This window comes from Podarcis pityusensis (assembly GCF_964106645.2).
Source record: "Podarcis pityusensis genome assembly, chromosome: 6".
Taxonomy (NCBI): domain Eukaryota; kingdom Metazoa; phylum Chordata; class Lepidosauria; order Squamata; family Lacertidae; genus Podarcis; species Podarcis pityusensis.
The window spans coordinates 5,062,545-5,079,637 of NC_138030.1; the positions used below are offsets into that span (position 1 = coordinate 5,062,545).

A 17,093-nucleotide genomic window follows, 5' to 3' on the forward strand; every position below is an offset into this window, starting at 1 on the left:
GAACAGGATGCTGGACTAGATCGAGCTGATGCTCTTCTTATGTTCTTAACAAAGCACGTTCATTGTGTGGAAGCAGACTGAGGGACCCTGGGTGCCAACTTCAGCTGTCAGGCTAGCCTCCCTTGCTGGGCTGTTGTGCAAGGATGGAAGGGAGGAGCCTTCTGGGGAGGGAGGCCCGAGCTCCGTGGCATGTTGTTGTGGTTATCCGTCTGTCTGGGGAGACAGTGGAAGAGGGTGCCTAATTCAAGGCAAACGTTACTGTTTTTGTTCCTCTGAAATGTGAGCGCGAATAATCCGTTGGGAAAACGCCGTCCTGCCTTGCGGGGCTGCTGTAAGGATAACGGAGAAGCGCTTTAAGCTTCCCTCAAAGCGCTATAATAGCGGAGGGCAATGCTTTTCTTGGTTGGTTTTCCCAGTAGCGCTGTATGGAAGTGAGAGCTGGACCATAAAGAAGGCTGATCGCCGAAGAATGGATGCTTTTGAATTCTGGTGCTGGAGGAGACTCTTGAGAGTCCCATGGACTGCAAGAAGATCAAACCGATCCATTCTGAAGGAAAGCAGCCCTGAGTGCTCACTGGAAGGACAGATCCTGAAGCTGAGGCTCCAAGACTTTGGCCACCTCATGAGAAGAGAAGACTCTCTGGAAAAGACCCTGATGTTGGGAAAGATGGAGGGCACAAGGAGAATAGGATGACAGAGGATGAGATGGTTGGACAGTGTTCTCGAAGCAACCAGCATGAGTTTGACCAAACTGTGGGAGGCAGTAGAAGACAGGAGTGCCTGGCGTGCTCTGATCCAGGGGGTCACGAAGAGTCGGACACAACTAAACGACAACAATGCTTTTCTTTGGGGTGGGGGGCGCTGAGAGGGGGGGGCGAGTCCCCCCCTCCTCTCCATTTCTGACGGGGGTAAAAGCAGACCGCCGACCGCGGAAAATCAGAAGCCCCTTCGACTTCCATGGCAACGACGCCAGGCCGCTTCGCCTCCCCTCAAGCCGAGAAAAGAGGCAGAGAGAGAAAGAAAAAAACGGCTGAGGCGAGAAGCAGCCGCAGCCAGGCCTTCCTCCTGCCGTTGCCGGGGCAACGCCTCAGGGAAGTCTCGCGAGATCTTGGGAAGCCGGCGACTCCCCCTCTCTCGTGAGCGGGAACAGGAGGAGAGCCGCTTGGCGAATGGGGTTGCGGAGGAGGCGTCACGTGGCGCGGCGCGCGCGCGGGCTCCCAGGAAAAGGGGAGGGGCTGACTCGGAGGTGCGTGAGGGGATTTTGTTACCGGCGGGTGGCGGGAGGCTTTTGAGGCCTACTCGGGTCCGCCTCACCTCAGCGGGCCGCCTTCCCCGTACCCTCCGTTCCTTTGCCTGAGGAGCGGCGGAAGGAGCCCGGAGGCGGAGGAAAATAGCCCCGTCCCTAGATAATTGGGATGAATGGATGGAGGAGGCGGCGGCGGGGGCTGTGTTGTAGGCCTCAGGATGTGAAAGCCAGCCAGCGCGCCCCATTGCGGCTTTGTAAGTCGTAGCCCAGCGGCGTGTGAAGGGCCGCGAGTTTTCGCAATGTAGGGGGTTGGACTAGATGACCCTTGGGGGTCCCGCCCAGCTCCATGGTTCTGAGATTCCTCCTGCCGGCGCCACCCGCAGTCCTGGCGGTGTTGGCTGGCCGGAGGCGGCGAAGCTTCTGAATATTAAGCAATTCATTCTAAATGCCGCCCTTCGAGGTCCGCAGGGCTGTTTGCAGGACACCAGGAAGGGGAGAGTCAAACTCGGGCTCAGACTCTTCCGTTCTGCTGAGAGATCTGAGCCCAAATACCATGTTTCCATCTAGCCCCGTGTTTCTCAACCTGTGGATCCCCCGATGTTGTTGGACTACAACTCCCATCATTCCTGGCCACTGGTCATGCTGGCTAGGAATGATGGGAGTTGTAGTCCAACAACATGGGGGGGATCTACAGGTTGAGAATTATCCCCTGCTCTGACTCAGTAGATGCCTTTCCCAGTCTTACTAAGTGGGATGTCAACGAAGGATACAGGAACCTTTTATGTGAAGAGTGTGTGTTCTACCACTGAGCTGTGCTTCCTGTTTAAATGTAAGCTCATGAAGCTTCCTCATATCAGATCAAACCCATCCGTTCATCTCTAGCACAATTGCTCCGACTGCGAGTTCCTTTCCAAGGTCTTGCTGATTAAAAACCTGTTATCTGGAAATGTCAGGGGTTACACGTGGGAGGTGCGCTGTGATCAGACACTGCAATTATTGAACACATATAGAACAGCCTTGCCAAAGTTAAGCAAGGCTGGGACTGATGGTCCAGGGGGCAGCAACACGAGAATGGGCCTTTTTTGTAGTGGCTACCCGCTGGTGGAATGCTCTCCCCAGGGAGGCTTGCCTGGTACCTTCATTACAAATCTTTAGGCACCAGGCAAAAACATTCTATTCTTGCAGGCCTTTGGCTAATTAAACAGTTTATGGCATTTTAAACTCGTGGTTTTTATATTGTAAACTTCCCTGTGATCCTTGGGTGAAGGGCAGCATAGGAGCCAACTCCTAGGGCTTGAGGTCTCTTCAGCCCCTCCCCCCCAGGGCAGAGCTTAATGCTCGGGCGGGGGGAGGCAGAGAGCAGGCGGGGGCAGGACTGGCACGTGTGGGGGGGCAGGGTGCATGTCCTGGGGGCAGGGCGCCCAGCACGGGGGGGGGCCAGCCACGATGGCACCCTGCTGGGATCGCGCTGCCAAAGGCGGGGTGCTCCCCTCCGCGCTCCTGTTCCTCCGCCAGTGCCCCCCATTAAAACATTTGAGGAGGCCGGGCATCTTGTGATTGTTAATGTGAGGCGGGGCTTACCTGCCCCCCCATATTTTATTCAAGTTGGCACCCCGAAGGGCTGTATAGAAATATAATAAACAATAATAATGTCTGGGCAACTGCATTTCTTAAGTTCCATGGAGGAAAGATGAAATATAAATAAAATAAAATTGACCAGATTTACACACCTTCAGGCAATACTGTAGCATTAAAGTGGGCCCAGACCATTCATTTAGCATAGTGATATATTTTGAACATTAAAAAGTCACAGTTTTTCAAAGTTAAATCTTGCCAGTTGTTTCTGGAATGCTCAAAATAACCAGCTGCTATGCATAAAGAGATAATCTGCTTTAAAGGTGAAGTGACAGGCTGCAATTCAAACCCCGTTTGCACTGGAAGGATTGGGCAATGAAGACCCAAACATGCCAGTCGATAGAAGTATTGCCAGTGGAATCCCCACAGCAGCCTGTGGAAAGCCTCAGAATCGGTAGTTCTGGGGAACTGGGAGGGACTGGTCTGGGATGCACTGGATCCTGAGCCAGCCCCTCAGCTATATTGTTTGATAGCATTGGCAACATGTCCAATGCAGGACTTTCTGCCCTGGTTGGTGTCAGTGACGGGGCAAAGATGGCAGCGGCCTGATTGGGATTTCAGTGATACACCACAATTCTATATTCTCTACTTAAAAGTGTTATCATTGAGTTCTCTGGAGCGTGTTCCCAGGGAAACATCCAGAAGGTTGCCGACTTTGGGCCATAATCCTGTGCATGCTTATTTGGGAGTAAATCCCATTGGATGCAGTGGTACCTTTGAATGATTGTGCATAGAATTGAACTATGCCAAGACTAAATTGCACCTAGTCAGTTGACAACATTATTTGACCATTGTCAAATACAGTCATACCTTGGTTTTCGAACAGCTTAGTTCACAAACAACTTGGAACTCGAACGCCGCAAACCCAGAAGTAGGTGTTCCGGTTTGCGAACTTTGCCTTGGAAGCTGAACGTCCAGTGGTGTGGCTTCCGTAGTTTCCAGTTGACTTCAGGATGCTCCTGCAGCCAATCGGAAGCCACACCTTGGTTTCCGAATGTTTCTGAAGTTGAACGGACTTCCGGAATGCATTCTATTCGAAAGCCAAGATACGACTGTACTGCAAAGTGCTCCAGAAACAATACTTTGTAAATGGCAGGTGATCTTTTTGTTTCATGATTTTGCTGTTTATTAGCAAGTCTAGCTTGTGTTATTCCAGACTAAATGGGTAGACTGCAAAGCAAAGTGTTTGGTCTTTTATCATTTGGAGAAGGGAGGTTCTAAAGTAAGCCTAAGAAACTAATCTTATCCCATTATGTTGCTGACTGGCTGGGATTAGGATTGTGAAGGTGTCCCAGTGCAAAGACCATCACCACACCTGCAGAGAGCTTGGTGGACAAAAAACTGCTGCTGCCACCAATATTCCCACAATTAATACCAAGCAAAGGGTCACAAAATGGACTGTTGCAGGGGCAGAGGCAGAAGCAACTGTGGGTTTGCCGGATCCAAACTGGTTCTGTTCCTCGAGGGGCTTAGATTTACATGATTTCTCTGCCTGCCTCCAAAATAGGAATTGGGAGGGGGAGTTTGAAAACACTGTCCTTGTTAATACTGTATTTTAGCAAAATGACACCTTTAACTTAAGGAAGTGTGCTGTTGATTTCAGACTCTGAGATCCTGACATGTCTGATGAAATATGCCTCAGATAAAATTAAATGGCATCACTGTGGACTTCCCATTTCAACCCTACAAATGCCAGGAAGAATACATGTCTAAAGTGCTGGAATGCCTGCAAAAGGTAAGTAATCTGAGAAATCCCAGCCAGAGACCTCTGGAGGGCACTTCTTAAACAATGTTTAATAATGTGTGTCGAGAGTAGGAAATTTAGAGACTAGTCATGCTAACATCTCTGAAATAACGTAAGGTCCAGCATTTGCGATGTTTCGTTGGGAAAGAATAGATTACTCCTGGTTACCATTAGTTTGCTCTCAGACATAGTTGCAGTATTACACAATAGATAATATATACAGGGGGGAAATGTGCATATATTATGCATAACACCATGAGATTGCTGACCAAGCCATTGTTTTATAAGCTTTGAATGTTTCAAATAGATGCAAAAGTACACTGGTTCAAAATGTCTTCTTGAAGTGAGTTTTATTATTTATATGTGTTCAGTTTTGGCTCCCATCGAATGAAATGCAGGCTTGGCATGGTGAATGACACAGTTGTTTGTTTTATAAGTATCTTTGGGAGGGTTCAAAGACAGCAGAGCATATATACTTGTGGCCTGCTTGGCTGTGAATATCATGGACAAAATTATTATTTTTAATTGGATAAGCTATTTTGGGATTTTCATGTTATATTGCATTTTTGAACTAAATTTGTTCATTCTACAAAAGTATCTGCCTAATATTCACAGTTGTAAGTGGTAGTATAATGTTCTGATAAAGTAAATGAAGTATTATGAGCTTGGAAGTAACTGGGTCATTTCTCAACTCACTCATGAAAATGGGCAATGCAGTATAATGCTAAAAAAATAGCCATGTTGTAAAGATTACTATTGTTATAGAATATGAAATGCTGAGAGCATTCAGGAGAAGTGCTATTTAAATAATAAGAGTGCAATAATTTAGACTGCAAATAATTTAGACTGCAATCCTTTGCGTGCTTACTCCAGTGTAAACTGCTGAACCTAGTAGTACCTACTTTAAGTAAATTTGCATGAAACTGTTGATTTAGTTGATTTATTTAATTTTCATAAATCTGCAGGGGATAGAAACCAATAGTTCCAAAAGAAAAAAAATAATATTCTTGAGTTTAGATGCACACATGTTACAGTAAGCATCTTAGAGGATGCTTCCATCTGCAATTATAAAATTTCAGGATGGTGTCACTCACCATGCTGCTATTATTAATCAAGAAACTGCAATGCTTGTTATTTAGAAGTAAGTCCTAAGGCAGCAAATCATATGCTCATATACTGTTGTCAGTTTCCTGGGAGTAAGTGCCATGGAACTCTGTGGAACTGAATTTTGGATTAGGATTGTGTTTAGGATTGTATCTAAAGCTATGTTCATGTGCAAGTGGAATGAAGTCTGCTTGTGCCACAGGGTCTTGCTTTCCCCCACCCCCTTACATGCTCTCAAAACAATTTTCTGGCGGGTAGGTGAACCCTCTGGTGCACCTTCTAGGGAAATGTGAAAGTTTGTAGTGGGGAGGATAGGAAAGTGAAGTGACAGTGCACAAGGAGAAATGTACTTGTGTAATGTTCAGTTTCACTCCCAAATAAGTATTCTTTGCAACTTAAAATCTTGCATAAATTCCCGTTAGTTGAAATTGGCTAAATTCAAGACATTGACTTCCCTTTCTTGTTTTTGAGATACATTTTTATACTGTTCAGAACAGATGCATTTTGAACATATGAAACCTGCTTAACACTTCCTGAAAAGAGGCTATTTTGCAAACCCTTCTCTTGTTAGTGCCAGACGTATCGCATTAGATCTGTTTGTAGAGAAGTGGGTAGGTGGGATTTCTCTTACACTTGCAGATGAGGGGAAAGAAGCAAATAAGTAGACCTTATGTTCATACAATCTGTTCTTAAGGCTTGAGAACTGAGACCATGCATTCCATTATCTCTTTTGCACGTCTGCAAGAAAATCTCTTAAGGAACCATTGTGCTCAGAGGCCATTTTGTAAATCTTTATTATTATCACTGTCCTACACAAGTGCCCTAACATCTGTTGGAGAAGCAAGGGGATTTGTTTGCAAAGTGACAAGCAGGCCTTGCCATTGCTGTAATGCTGTACATGAGTTTCAGGGACACTGCTCTGTAAAAAGTGTGCATAATTTCAAATGCAATTTATGAACAGAGTTTTTTTTTCCTCTCCAAGAGTTCCAAATCACAGAGTTCCTGTTGTCAGACTTGGAACAATTGTTTAACTCTGCCTCAACACCAGTTTGAAGTGCCAACTAATTTAAACAGATCAATTAAAACTTGTAATCATAATATTAGTGCGTAAGAACTTTGGCATGTCTGCCCTAAAAACTGAGTCTGTCAACTTTCCAACCCTCTCACTGTCACCAACAATGCCTGTTCCTTTCTTAAGTACCGTATTTTTCGCCCTATAGGACGCACTTTTTCCCCTCCAAAAATGAAGGGGAAATGTGTGTGCGTCCTATGGGGCGAATGCAGGCTTTCGCTGAAGCCTGGAGAGCAAGAGGGGTCGGTGTGCACCGATCCCTCTCGCTCTCCAGGCTTCAGGAGAGCCCCACCGCCAGCCCCACAAGCTTGGGGGACAGCGGGGAGGTGGAACGCCGCCATCCCGCTGTCCCCTGATTTGATTAGAAGGCTGGCGGGGGGGAGAAGCCTGCTCCTCCCCGTCGCCAGCCCCGCAAACTCAGGGGACAGCGGGGAGGCGCAGCGCGCCATCCCGCTGTCTCCCGACCTGGTTTGGAGGCTGGCGGAGGGCTTTCCCCGCCTCCGCCCCGCACCGGGGGGGGGGGAATAAAATTTTTTCCCTTTATTTCCCCCCCCCCCCAAATCTAGGTGCGTCCTATGGGCTGGTGCATCCTATAGGGTGAAAAATACGGCATTTCAGTCAGAGATGGCTCTAGATTAGAATAACCTTTGGAGCTCTATCTGTCTTGCTACATTTTCCTTTTCCAGTCTGGTAAAACAAGAAGACAGAAAGAGAGCTTTGGTTGAAGATTCTAACGTCATAGAATCAGAGTTGGAAGATACTTCTAGAACAGGCTGCTCACAGCAGGGTATTAAATTACTGTGGACATATAAATTCTCCAGGAAATGCTGAGTCAAATGATTTATGCAGATTAAGCTATACAGTGACAGCTAGAGAGAACATTGTTCTTGGTCAATTTAACTAAAACATACAGTCCATATGATATGTGTGCATCATCCTGTTTAGAGTGGTAACTTCTAGAGAAGACCAGGTGGCCAGCTGTGAGCCTCATTACTAGTTTGGTTCTCTCCTTAAGAGTTAGGTTCTAACTGAGCAGCTAGAGGAAGCTGCCCTAGCTTTCCCAGTTATAGCTCACCTTGCCTAATCTGCTACCTAGTCCTTCCTAGCAACCTGTCTTCCATTCAGGCTGCCAGCATTTGTCAGCCACTTATTTGTTTCTGTACAGACTCATGGGGAAAATGCTTGGCAGTTAGCTGGCAGTTAAAGTGAATGTCCAGTTTTCTAATTATTTATTTTATCTACTTGTTACCATTATTCAAGCAAGTGAATGGGATTTTAGAGAGTCCCACAGGCACGGGGAAGACACTATGCCTCCTTTGTGCATCTCTGGCTTGGCGGGACCACTTCAAAGATGCCATCTCTGCACAGAAGATTGCCCAACGACTGAATGGAGCAGAACTCTTCACTGACCGGCCAATGTCATCTTGGGGCAATGCTACCACAGGTGCTGATATCCCAGGTAAGTCCTGGGTCTTTTGGTTCTGTAAGCAATGTCATGTTCATTTGGAAGCCACAAGGTGGTATTACTAGGGTTCTTAGACTGGAGTGTTTGACCTTATAGAAGAAGTAGAAAATGAGGTGTGACAAGCTGGCAAACATTGCGGTTGCCCAGCCTCAATAGAGTCCCACACTCTAGTTGTGGAAATTCAGGTGCATGGAAGGTGGGGAACATGTGAACCTAGGCAAACATTGCTGAGTGTTATGGTTAGTTTCTTTTCTTTATCAGAAGCAAGAGAAAAACTTGGGGACTCTGTTAATTTGATTATTTCATCAGTGTTGGAATTTGCTAATTATCAACCCAGTGGGACAAATAATAAAGCATAATCAGTGATAAAAGACCACAGACCCAAGATCGTCTTTGAAACAAATCAGTTTATTGATGTACAGTGCTTCATTCAAATCGTATTATCTTCATATGGAAGTTAATGATATTCTAAACTTTGAATTATAACATAAAAATAAAGTAATGTAAGAGAGCAAGTTAACACTTAGAAAATAATATAGAGTAAGAATAGACTAAGATTATCATTGTAATTACATTGATAAAGGAGCTAATCAGAGTTTGTTTTTTCCCATTCTAACTGAAATTTTGGCCTTCTAACATCCTCCAGCTCATGTAGTTGCTAAAGTTTCATAGCATATCTGTATTTCTAGGTTTTCTACCACACTTAACATTTTGGAATAAAAGTCCTAGTTACTCAACCAGTGCAGGGAGGGAACATATAAAAAAGAGTGGGAAAGGCGGCGGCAGGAAGGAAAGAAAGAAGGAAGAGAGTGAGAATCAATTCTCTGAACACTTTTTATATGGATTAGAAACTGGGCCAGGAAGATTAGACTTCCCATCTTTTGTGTCAATTTGATTACTTGCGTAGGTGATCCCACATAAGATGTAGACCAGGGGTTGTCAACGTGGTCCCTGCCGCCCACTAGTGGGCGTTTCAGGATTCTAGGTGGGTGGGAGGGGGTTCTACGGCACAAGCTGAATCCTCCTTCCATCGATGGTAAGGAAATTTTACCATCAAGAAAGATGCATTAGTGGGCGGTAGGTATAAAAAGGTTGACTACCCCTGATGTAGACTCTGGATATCCATAATGTATGGGTGAACATTTTTTCACCAAGGTCAGGTGCACCCTGACACATTCCAGCAATTCCTTTGAAACATTCTAGCAGTATCTATAATTCCACATCAGGAGCAATCCCATTCCTCCTCTCTTTAGGATCTTATTATACTGGTGGTGTAATGTTGTATTTAACATTATCATTAGCTTTTCGTCACCCAAGATGCCATGGTCTCACATGACTGTCTCTGAAATTCAGTAAAAAATTTTCAAGGAGCCTTCACAAAGCGGCACAGTGTTGAAATCCATTTCATCCATGTTGATCCATCATGGTTGCTCTGCTGTAGTTGTTCACTCTTCAGGTCTGGCAGGGCCCAGATTTGCACTCTTCCTTACATTCTGATATTTTGGGGGCCTCTTTTCCTTACTAACTTCAGTATGTATAAATCAGGGCATTAGTTTTCACTGTCATGTGCAGATGCTTATCCTACAGGTGCTTCATAGAACGACTCTTAGCTAAAGTGATTAAAAATATGTACTCTTGTTCCTTATAGGTGAGTGGTTGAGTTGCAAAATCCGCCACTGCCTCCGCAGGCTGAGTTGTTACCATAGCACCAGAAGGGGAAAAGCAGACTGATGATATATTTAGCACTAAACAAGAACTAATTTTTTCCCTTTCTGCTTCCTCCCCCCAATCCCCTTCTCGCCTTCCCCACTTGACAGCTTATTACACTGACGTTCCTAAAATAATTTATGCCTCCAGAACTCATTCTCAGCTTACTCAGGCCATCAATGAATTAAAGAACACAGTTTACAGGTAAAGAAACTTAAGATATTGATGCTCGCTCCAGGTGTGAAACAACTTGGGATATATGTGTCTGGCAATTTTTGTTTTAGCTGTATTATTGTTGATAGAAATGTTTTTGAAAACACTAGTTATATAAGCTATCACTGAGACATTTTGCAGCCATAGTAAAGAGCTCTCCCTCAACACAGAGGGAGCTTTTGCATATAGCTTTTGCAAAATATACTGCCCGTTAATGCTGAAAAGCTTATGCATTATGCCCTGCTTCATTTCCATGTTTGAAATACTTGCCACAACCCAACCATGTATATCTTCAGTGTCTTGTTTTGATTAAAATGTCAGTGCTTGTGTCATCCCCCCCTATTTAATAGGCCAAAGGTATGTGTATTGGGTTCCAGAGAGCAGCTTTGCATCCACCCTGAAGTTAAAAGACAGGAAAATAACCATACACAGGTAAGAGCATAAAAGTAAAACCACACTGACTCTTGTTCATCCAGTGAGAGCTGTGGGCAGTGGGAATTTAAATCCAGGTCTCCCTCACTAATACTTTACCTACTTCATCCAGCCCATTTCTGGGCCCATTCCAAAGTTCTGGTCAGCTTTTCAAGCCCTCCACTGCTTAGGTAGATGGCCTTTTCTGGGTGTCCACCTGTGGCATCTCTGTGGTGGCAGCCCAATTATTGAATGATCTCACCTGAAAGGTCTGCATGAAAGAGAGGTCCTCCTGAAACCTACTTTGTCATTTTGGTGCCAGACAAAGACATTTGTATGTTCTCGGGCCTTTCAGTCATAAGTTTAAATCCTGCTGATTGTTTTTGTTTTGCAACCTTTAAACTCTTTTTCTTTGGGTGACTATTTGGATATTTTGGTTTGTTTAAAGTAAACCAAAAACCATTTTTCTTAGGGGGAGGGGGCAAAAGCAGGTTGCAGTTGGAGAATCAATAATAGATATGAAATAGATCGCTATGGAGCAGTCAAGTTACATGGCTTTTGTTATATGAATTCTAGCATACTCTCTGCTGCTTAGTAGGGACGGATATTTTTCCCTGTTCATTGTCCAGCAAAGCTTTTCTGGAAATTGCCAAGTAACAGCACTGTCTACTTGAACATTGGAGAGCTTGCAGAACCATTTTCCTCAAATCCAGTTATCATATGTTGCCCTCTATTGAGAGCTTCTTGTGGTAGTGATTTATATTGTGCCAGTAATGTACATGGTATTTTAAAGAGTTCCATAAATTAAGTAGATGGGTCCCTGCTGCAAGGAACTTACAATCTAAATCCCAAGGGAAATAAGGGGTGAATAGGAGCAAGTGCAATTATACACTTATTTGGGCTTCATTATGTTATGCACCAAACTGGAATTTATATTGTTTTGCAGATCCACATGTGCCGTATGAAGATAACAACTCGCACGTGTCATTTCTATAACAATGTGGAAGGTATGAATAAATGTTTGTGAAAGTAATTCTCAGTTTGGGAGTCTGGTGATTGATGTTGGGCCAGTTTTATATCAGTCTTCCTGTTGACTACTTGCATGTAACTGTTTCTTCCAGGCAAAACTGCCAGCCTCTGCTGTTCATTTTGGTTAGGTTTGTAAGTATCATTAACTAGTTTAGATTGTACAACCCATACTTGTCTGTGCGCTTGTGAATGCTTTCCTTTCAGGTAGATATTGGCTAATTTAGTTCTCAAATTGCTGGCTGTGGAAACTGGATTCCCACCTAAGAAATTGACCTAAGAGGTTCAGATGTGGCAATTTCCTGTGTTCAGTGGGCTACATTCCAGCTAGGCAAAATGTAAAGGTTTCTAAATATACCCCCATGCACACTTCTCCATTACCCATTTAGGCAGACAATAGGTATAATTGTAGCCAGGTAAAAGCACACAAGAAGAGTGCAGACCAGATGAGCGAATTAACCTGGTGAGGACGTGTGGGAAAAGTCCCAAGGGTGAATAGAAGCACTTACAGAAGGCTGCATTTCGGCCCTGGGCCTGAGGTTCCCCATCCCCTACATTGCGGAAGGAACACTACTGAAAAGCTCTCCACCATGCCACCATAGCGCTAGTCCACAAGAATTCAGTTATAAGTGCAGATGCTGCAATATCTAAAGTGAGACTTCTCAAACATAGTGCTGTTTTGATATAAGATGCAGAAGGGCTGAAGCTCAGTGGGAAAGTACATCATTTACATGCAGAAGGTCTGAGGTTTAATCCCTAGCAACCCCAAGGAGATGGGGCTGGGAAAGTCTCCTTTGAAACCCTGCAAGCCATTGCCAGTCAGTGTGGATGATACTGAAATAGATGAACCAAAGATCTGACTCCGTATAAGGCAGCTTGCTAGATTGCTAAAAAGTAGCTGTGCAATGAGGTACCATTATCCCAAAGGTTTTTGAAATTCTCATCCTGTCAGAAAGTCTCACTTATATTGAATTCTTATTCAGTATATAAACTTCACTTGAAAGACAGCTTCCAAGAAGTAAAGCTGGGGGAACCAGGCAAAGGGCCTTCTTGGTGGTGGCGCCCATCTCCCATCAGATGTCAAGGAGATGAGTAACTATATTACATTCATGAGACATCTGAAGGCAGCCCTGTATAGGGAAGCTTTTTAAGATTTAATGTTTTACTATGTTTTTATATATGCTGGAAGCTGCTCAGAGTGGCTGGGGCAACCCAGTCAGCTGGGTAGGGTACAAATAATAAATTATCACCATCATCATTTTAACAATGTTGAAGTTCAAACTTATGCCTCTAGGTAGTCAGCTGGTTTTAGAAAGCCACTTACTATTATACCATGCACATTCAGCTATCGTTGGCATTATGTGAAGTGACCTGCTTGCACATTCAGAGACAATAAGGCCTAGGAAGGTAAAAGACTGCCCCCCTGTATAAGGAATACTAAGAGCCCAGAATTTGGGGACCATAGAAAGTGGCACTGATCAATAATTTCAGGTTAAAATCTCTCTCTCTCTCTCTCTCTCTCTCTCTCTCTCTCACACACACACACACACACACACACACACACACACACAAAGACACATACATAATGGGTGTGGGGAGAGAGATGGTGCCATCCATGAGCATAGCTTGCAGAGTGTGTCATCTGCATATAATGTGGTATCTTATGAGAAACATAATTAAGAACTAAATCAACAGATGTTCAGATATTTTTGGAACCTTTCCTGGAATGTGGAAGCAGCAGGCTCTTATGTTCATATAATCATGTAAGTTAAAGATAGAAGGAGCAATCCATCAAGTGCTGTTGATGCGCAACCTGCATTAATTTTAAATGTGATTTGTGCAGGAAATGGGCAGAGGTTGCTTAGCAGCAGTGTTGGGTGGTTGCACCCAGAAAATGATAATTAAGGGTGCACATGAAAGTATATAATTTAAGCAGCAGGGTCATCGTGGAATCGTACTCACTACATTTTGTTCACAAGTAGAGTTCAGGGGAAATGCTTCTGCTTTCTGCTAGGTTGCAGCAGAAGTCAGCTGTGCACTACACAAATTAGCTGGTGCCTCTGATGTCATGAATCCATGTCTTGCCCCATTGCAGGCAGGTTTTTTTTTTATTAAAAGGGAGGGAAAGGACTTGCAGGTTTGCTTGTTTTAGGGCTGCAGTATTAATTGATTCATCAAATGAATAAATTAAAATGGTAGAACTCAATTAAAATTTTAGGCCTGATTAATTGGGCATTGCCACTATATCATCCAATCTTCTATTAAACCCCCAAGGGCATCACCCTTTCTCTTCTGCTCAGCTAGGCACTGCTTCTAGTGGAAAATAGGATATCATCCCAGAGCCCCCCTATGATGATGAAGGGGCCTCCAGGATGACATAGCATTCCTCACTGAGAAGAGTGTTTGGTGTATGACGAGGCTTCTCTCCCCCAGTCTAAATATGCCCAGTTCTTTCAAACTTTCTTGATAGGACCTGCTTTCCATAACCCTAACCACCTAAGGCAGGGGTTGGCAAGGTTTATCTTGCCTGGGCTGAATCGGTCCTGTAGGGATCCCTCCATGGGCCGGATCGTGCGCGTGTGTGAGCGTGCACGCCCACGATTTTTGGCGTGTGCGCGTCCGCAATTTTCAGCGTCTGCACAGATGCAATTTCCGGCACCATGGAAGTGAGTCCCTGCACCGTGCTGGTTTAGCTCAAGTGGGCAACTCGGTTCGGGGGCTGCTCGTGGGCCAGTCAAACGACCTCCGCAGGCCGCTTCTGGCCCATGGGCCTTAAGTTGGTGACCCCTGACCTAAGGCTACAATCTGGGGAATTTGGATTGGGCAGAGGTGTCCTTTGCCCAGCCCTTCTGGCCACCCAGCTCTGGAGTGATGCCAACATTTCTCTGCTAGTGTGGAATTCAGCATTCTACCTGCTGAATGGGTGGGCAGGCCCAAAATGGGATGTTCAAGGAGCCGGGAATAGATGAGCCAGCCTGGGATCTGCTGGAATATGCTAACTCCTCTTTTCTTTTCTATAGAGAAGAGCACTGAAAAAGACCTGATCAGCTCCATCTTGGATATTGAAGACCTGGTTAAAAATGGGAACAAGCACAGGTCACAATTCCTCTTCACTTTCTCTTTCTTTATGCCTCTCCCCATATGAACCAACACGGACCCTATGTTCATCATCTTAGGCCCGTGTTCATGTGCCTCCTTCATGAGAAATCCAGAGGGTGGCAACATGAGAACGAGCCTTTTTTGCAGTGACTCACCTTTTGTGGAATTCTCTCCCCAGGAAAGTTGCTGGCTGCCTTCATTGCATATTTTAGGTGCCAGGCAAAACACTTTCTCTATAGCCAGGTCCTTGGCTGATTAACATGTTATGGCCTTTTAAATGAGTTTGGGGGGAGTTATTAGTTGGTTTTTGTTTTATGAAGTTTGTGTTCTTATGTTGTGAAATGCCCTGTGATTTTCAGATGAAGGACAGTATACAAATTTCATTAACAAACAATTATTAATAATATTAGCAGTATATTCTCAATAGATAATTGCATTAGTGCTGAACTGAAATGAGGAAAGGATTCAGTTTTGACAGTCTTTCAAAATTCAGTCGTTGTGCACAGTAAATTTGTGCATGTATTTGTATATAGGAAATGTATATGTGCATGTATATAGGAAAATATGGGAAACTTTTCTAGTATATTAGGAAAATGCTCTTTAAATATGAAGTGCTCAAACAATTTCATATAGTCTGTGTTGGTAATCCATACACCAAACCTGTGAACATAGGGATAGGCTTAGACTCAGATGTAGTGGTTTGATTTAATAACGCCCAGTGAGTTCATGACTAGGCTGAAATATGAAGTGGGGATATTGTCATTTGTCGCTCACACCTTCAACCACCATGCCATGCAAGTTGTTGTATGATCTTTCTTTGAATAGAAAGCGCTGGCTGCATTCACTTACATCTACATACTTGATTATTGCACAAAGAATCAACCTAAATGTTTTATTTGTTGCTTAAATTTATATCTTACCCTTCCTTCCAAAGGAGCATTAATCAATCATAAATAAAATCGGTATTGCAGAATTTAGAAATTCATTAAAGAATGGCATGGAAAAAGAAAAACCCACTGTTACATGAAATTACTGCTTCATTTAGTCATAGAAAGATTAGGGACTGAATTGCATTCCTTTGGCTAGGGAATTCAAAATCTCCAGTGCAAGTCTGTGTAAATACCAAGACATCTATGACTAATTATCAAATGAGTGCTGTTGGATCTATACCACTGTAGCTGATGTTCATACACTGATAAGCTCAACAGGTGGGAGATAATTCCAAATCTCCCTTTTCTATACTTTCTAAATCATGAACAATCCATCTTTGTAAGCATAAGCCCCATGACACATCTAATTAAGTAAACAGATATTTGCTATAGAGCTGTGATTGAAAAATGACTACAAGATAAGCACCCGCGCCCCCCCCCCTTGTGTAATGCTTTATCAAGGTTCTTTCTCTCTTTTACAGTTTATTTTCTTGGTTGAAGCCCTGTTTTTAAAAAATATTATTACTATTATTATTATTATTATTATTCCCCAGCCACTCTGGGCGGCTCCCAACAGAATTAAAAGCACAATAAAAGATCAAACATTAAAAACCTCTCTGAACATGGCTGCCTTCAGATGGCTTCTAAAAGCCAGATAGTTGTTTATTTCCTTGACATCTGATGAGAGGGCATTCCACAGGGCGGGCACCACTACTGAGAAGTTCCTCTGCCTGGTTCCCTGTAACCTCCCTTCTCGCAGGAAGGGAACTGCCAGAAGGCTGTCAAAGCTGGACTATGTCAGTGTAAAAGTTGAATGCCTTAAATCTGGGATAGGCAAACTCGGCCCTCCAGATGTTTTGGGACTACAACTCACATCATCCCTAGCTAACAGGACCAGTGGTCAGGGATGATGGGAATTGTAGTTCCAAAACATCTGGAGGGCCAGGTTTGCCTATGCCTGCCTTAAATGCTAAGCTTACTAGCAGCCTCTGCACCACCACCTTCTTTTATCTCGCTGCATTTGCAGGGTCAAGGATTTATTCCCAGCATTCTCTTTTATCAAATGAGAGAGGAGACGGGCCCATGTAAACCCACCAAACCATCTGCCTTTAAGACTAGCCCATTAAGAAGCTGACAAGAAACCCCTGAGAATCTTAATAAATGACTGTGGAAAGCTTGTTGGTTGTCTTGTAGCACTGTGTACATTTCCCTCCCTCTCTCTTTAAACAGAGTTTGCCCTTACTATCTTTCTCGGAGTTTGAAGCAGCAGGCAGACATCATTTTTATGCCTTACAACTATTTACTGGACCCAAAGGTATGTGGGGTATTATTTTAAAATTCAAGGGTGTTTTACTGAATATTTTAAGAGGATTTTGGTGGATATGCCAGTAAATTGCTTAATTAACGCATTACAGGAAACAATACAGATGCTAAATGCTTAT

The 17,093-nt window shown here is 44.0% G+C and overlaps 1 protein-coding gene across 7 annotated transcripts in view; it reads left to right on the forward strand.

Moving 5' to 3' along the window:
* The first annotated feature begins 789 nt into the window (after positions 1 to 789).
* Positions 790 to 17,093, forward strand: part of RTEL1 (regulator of telomere elongation helicase 1) — a 74,174-nt gene continuing 57,870 nt past the window's right edge. For 3 of the 7 annotated variants that reach the window (XM_081011020.1, XM_081011025.1, XM_081011024.1), the window contains exons 1-8: positions 1,253 to 1,500; positions 4,485 to 4,616; positions 8,062 to 8,260; positions 10,084 to 10,177; positions 10,537 to 10,618; positions 11,544 to 11,604; positions 14,644 to 14,719; positions 16,882 to 16,966. In XM_081011020.1, the coding sequence (XP_080867146.1) occupies positions 4,515 to 4,616; positions 8,062 to 8,260; positions 10,084 to 10,177; positions 10,537 to 10,618; positions 11,544 to 11,604; positions 14,644 to 14,719; positions 16,882 to 16,966 (699 nt within the window). In that variant the 5' untranslated portion in view covers positions 1,253 to 1,500; positions 4,485 to 4,514. The other 4 variants (XM_081011022.1, XM_081011021.1, XM_081011023.1 and 1 more) reach the window with 4 other exon arrangements.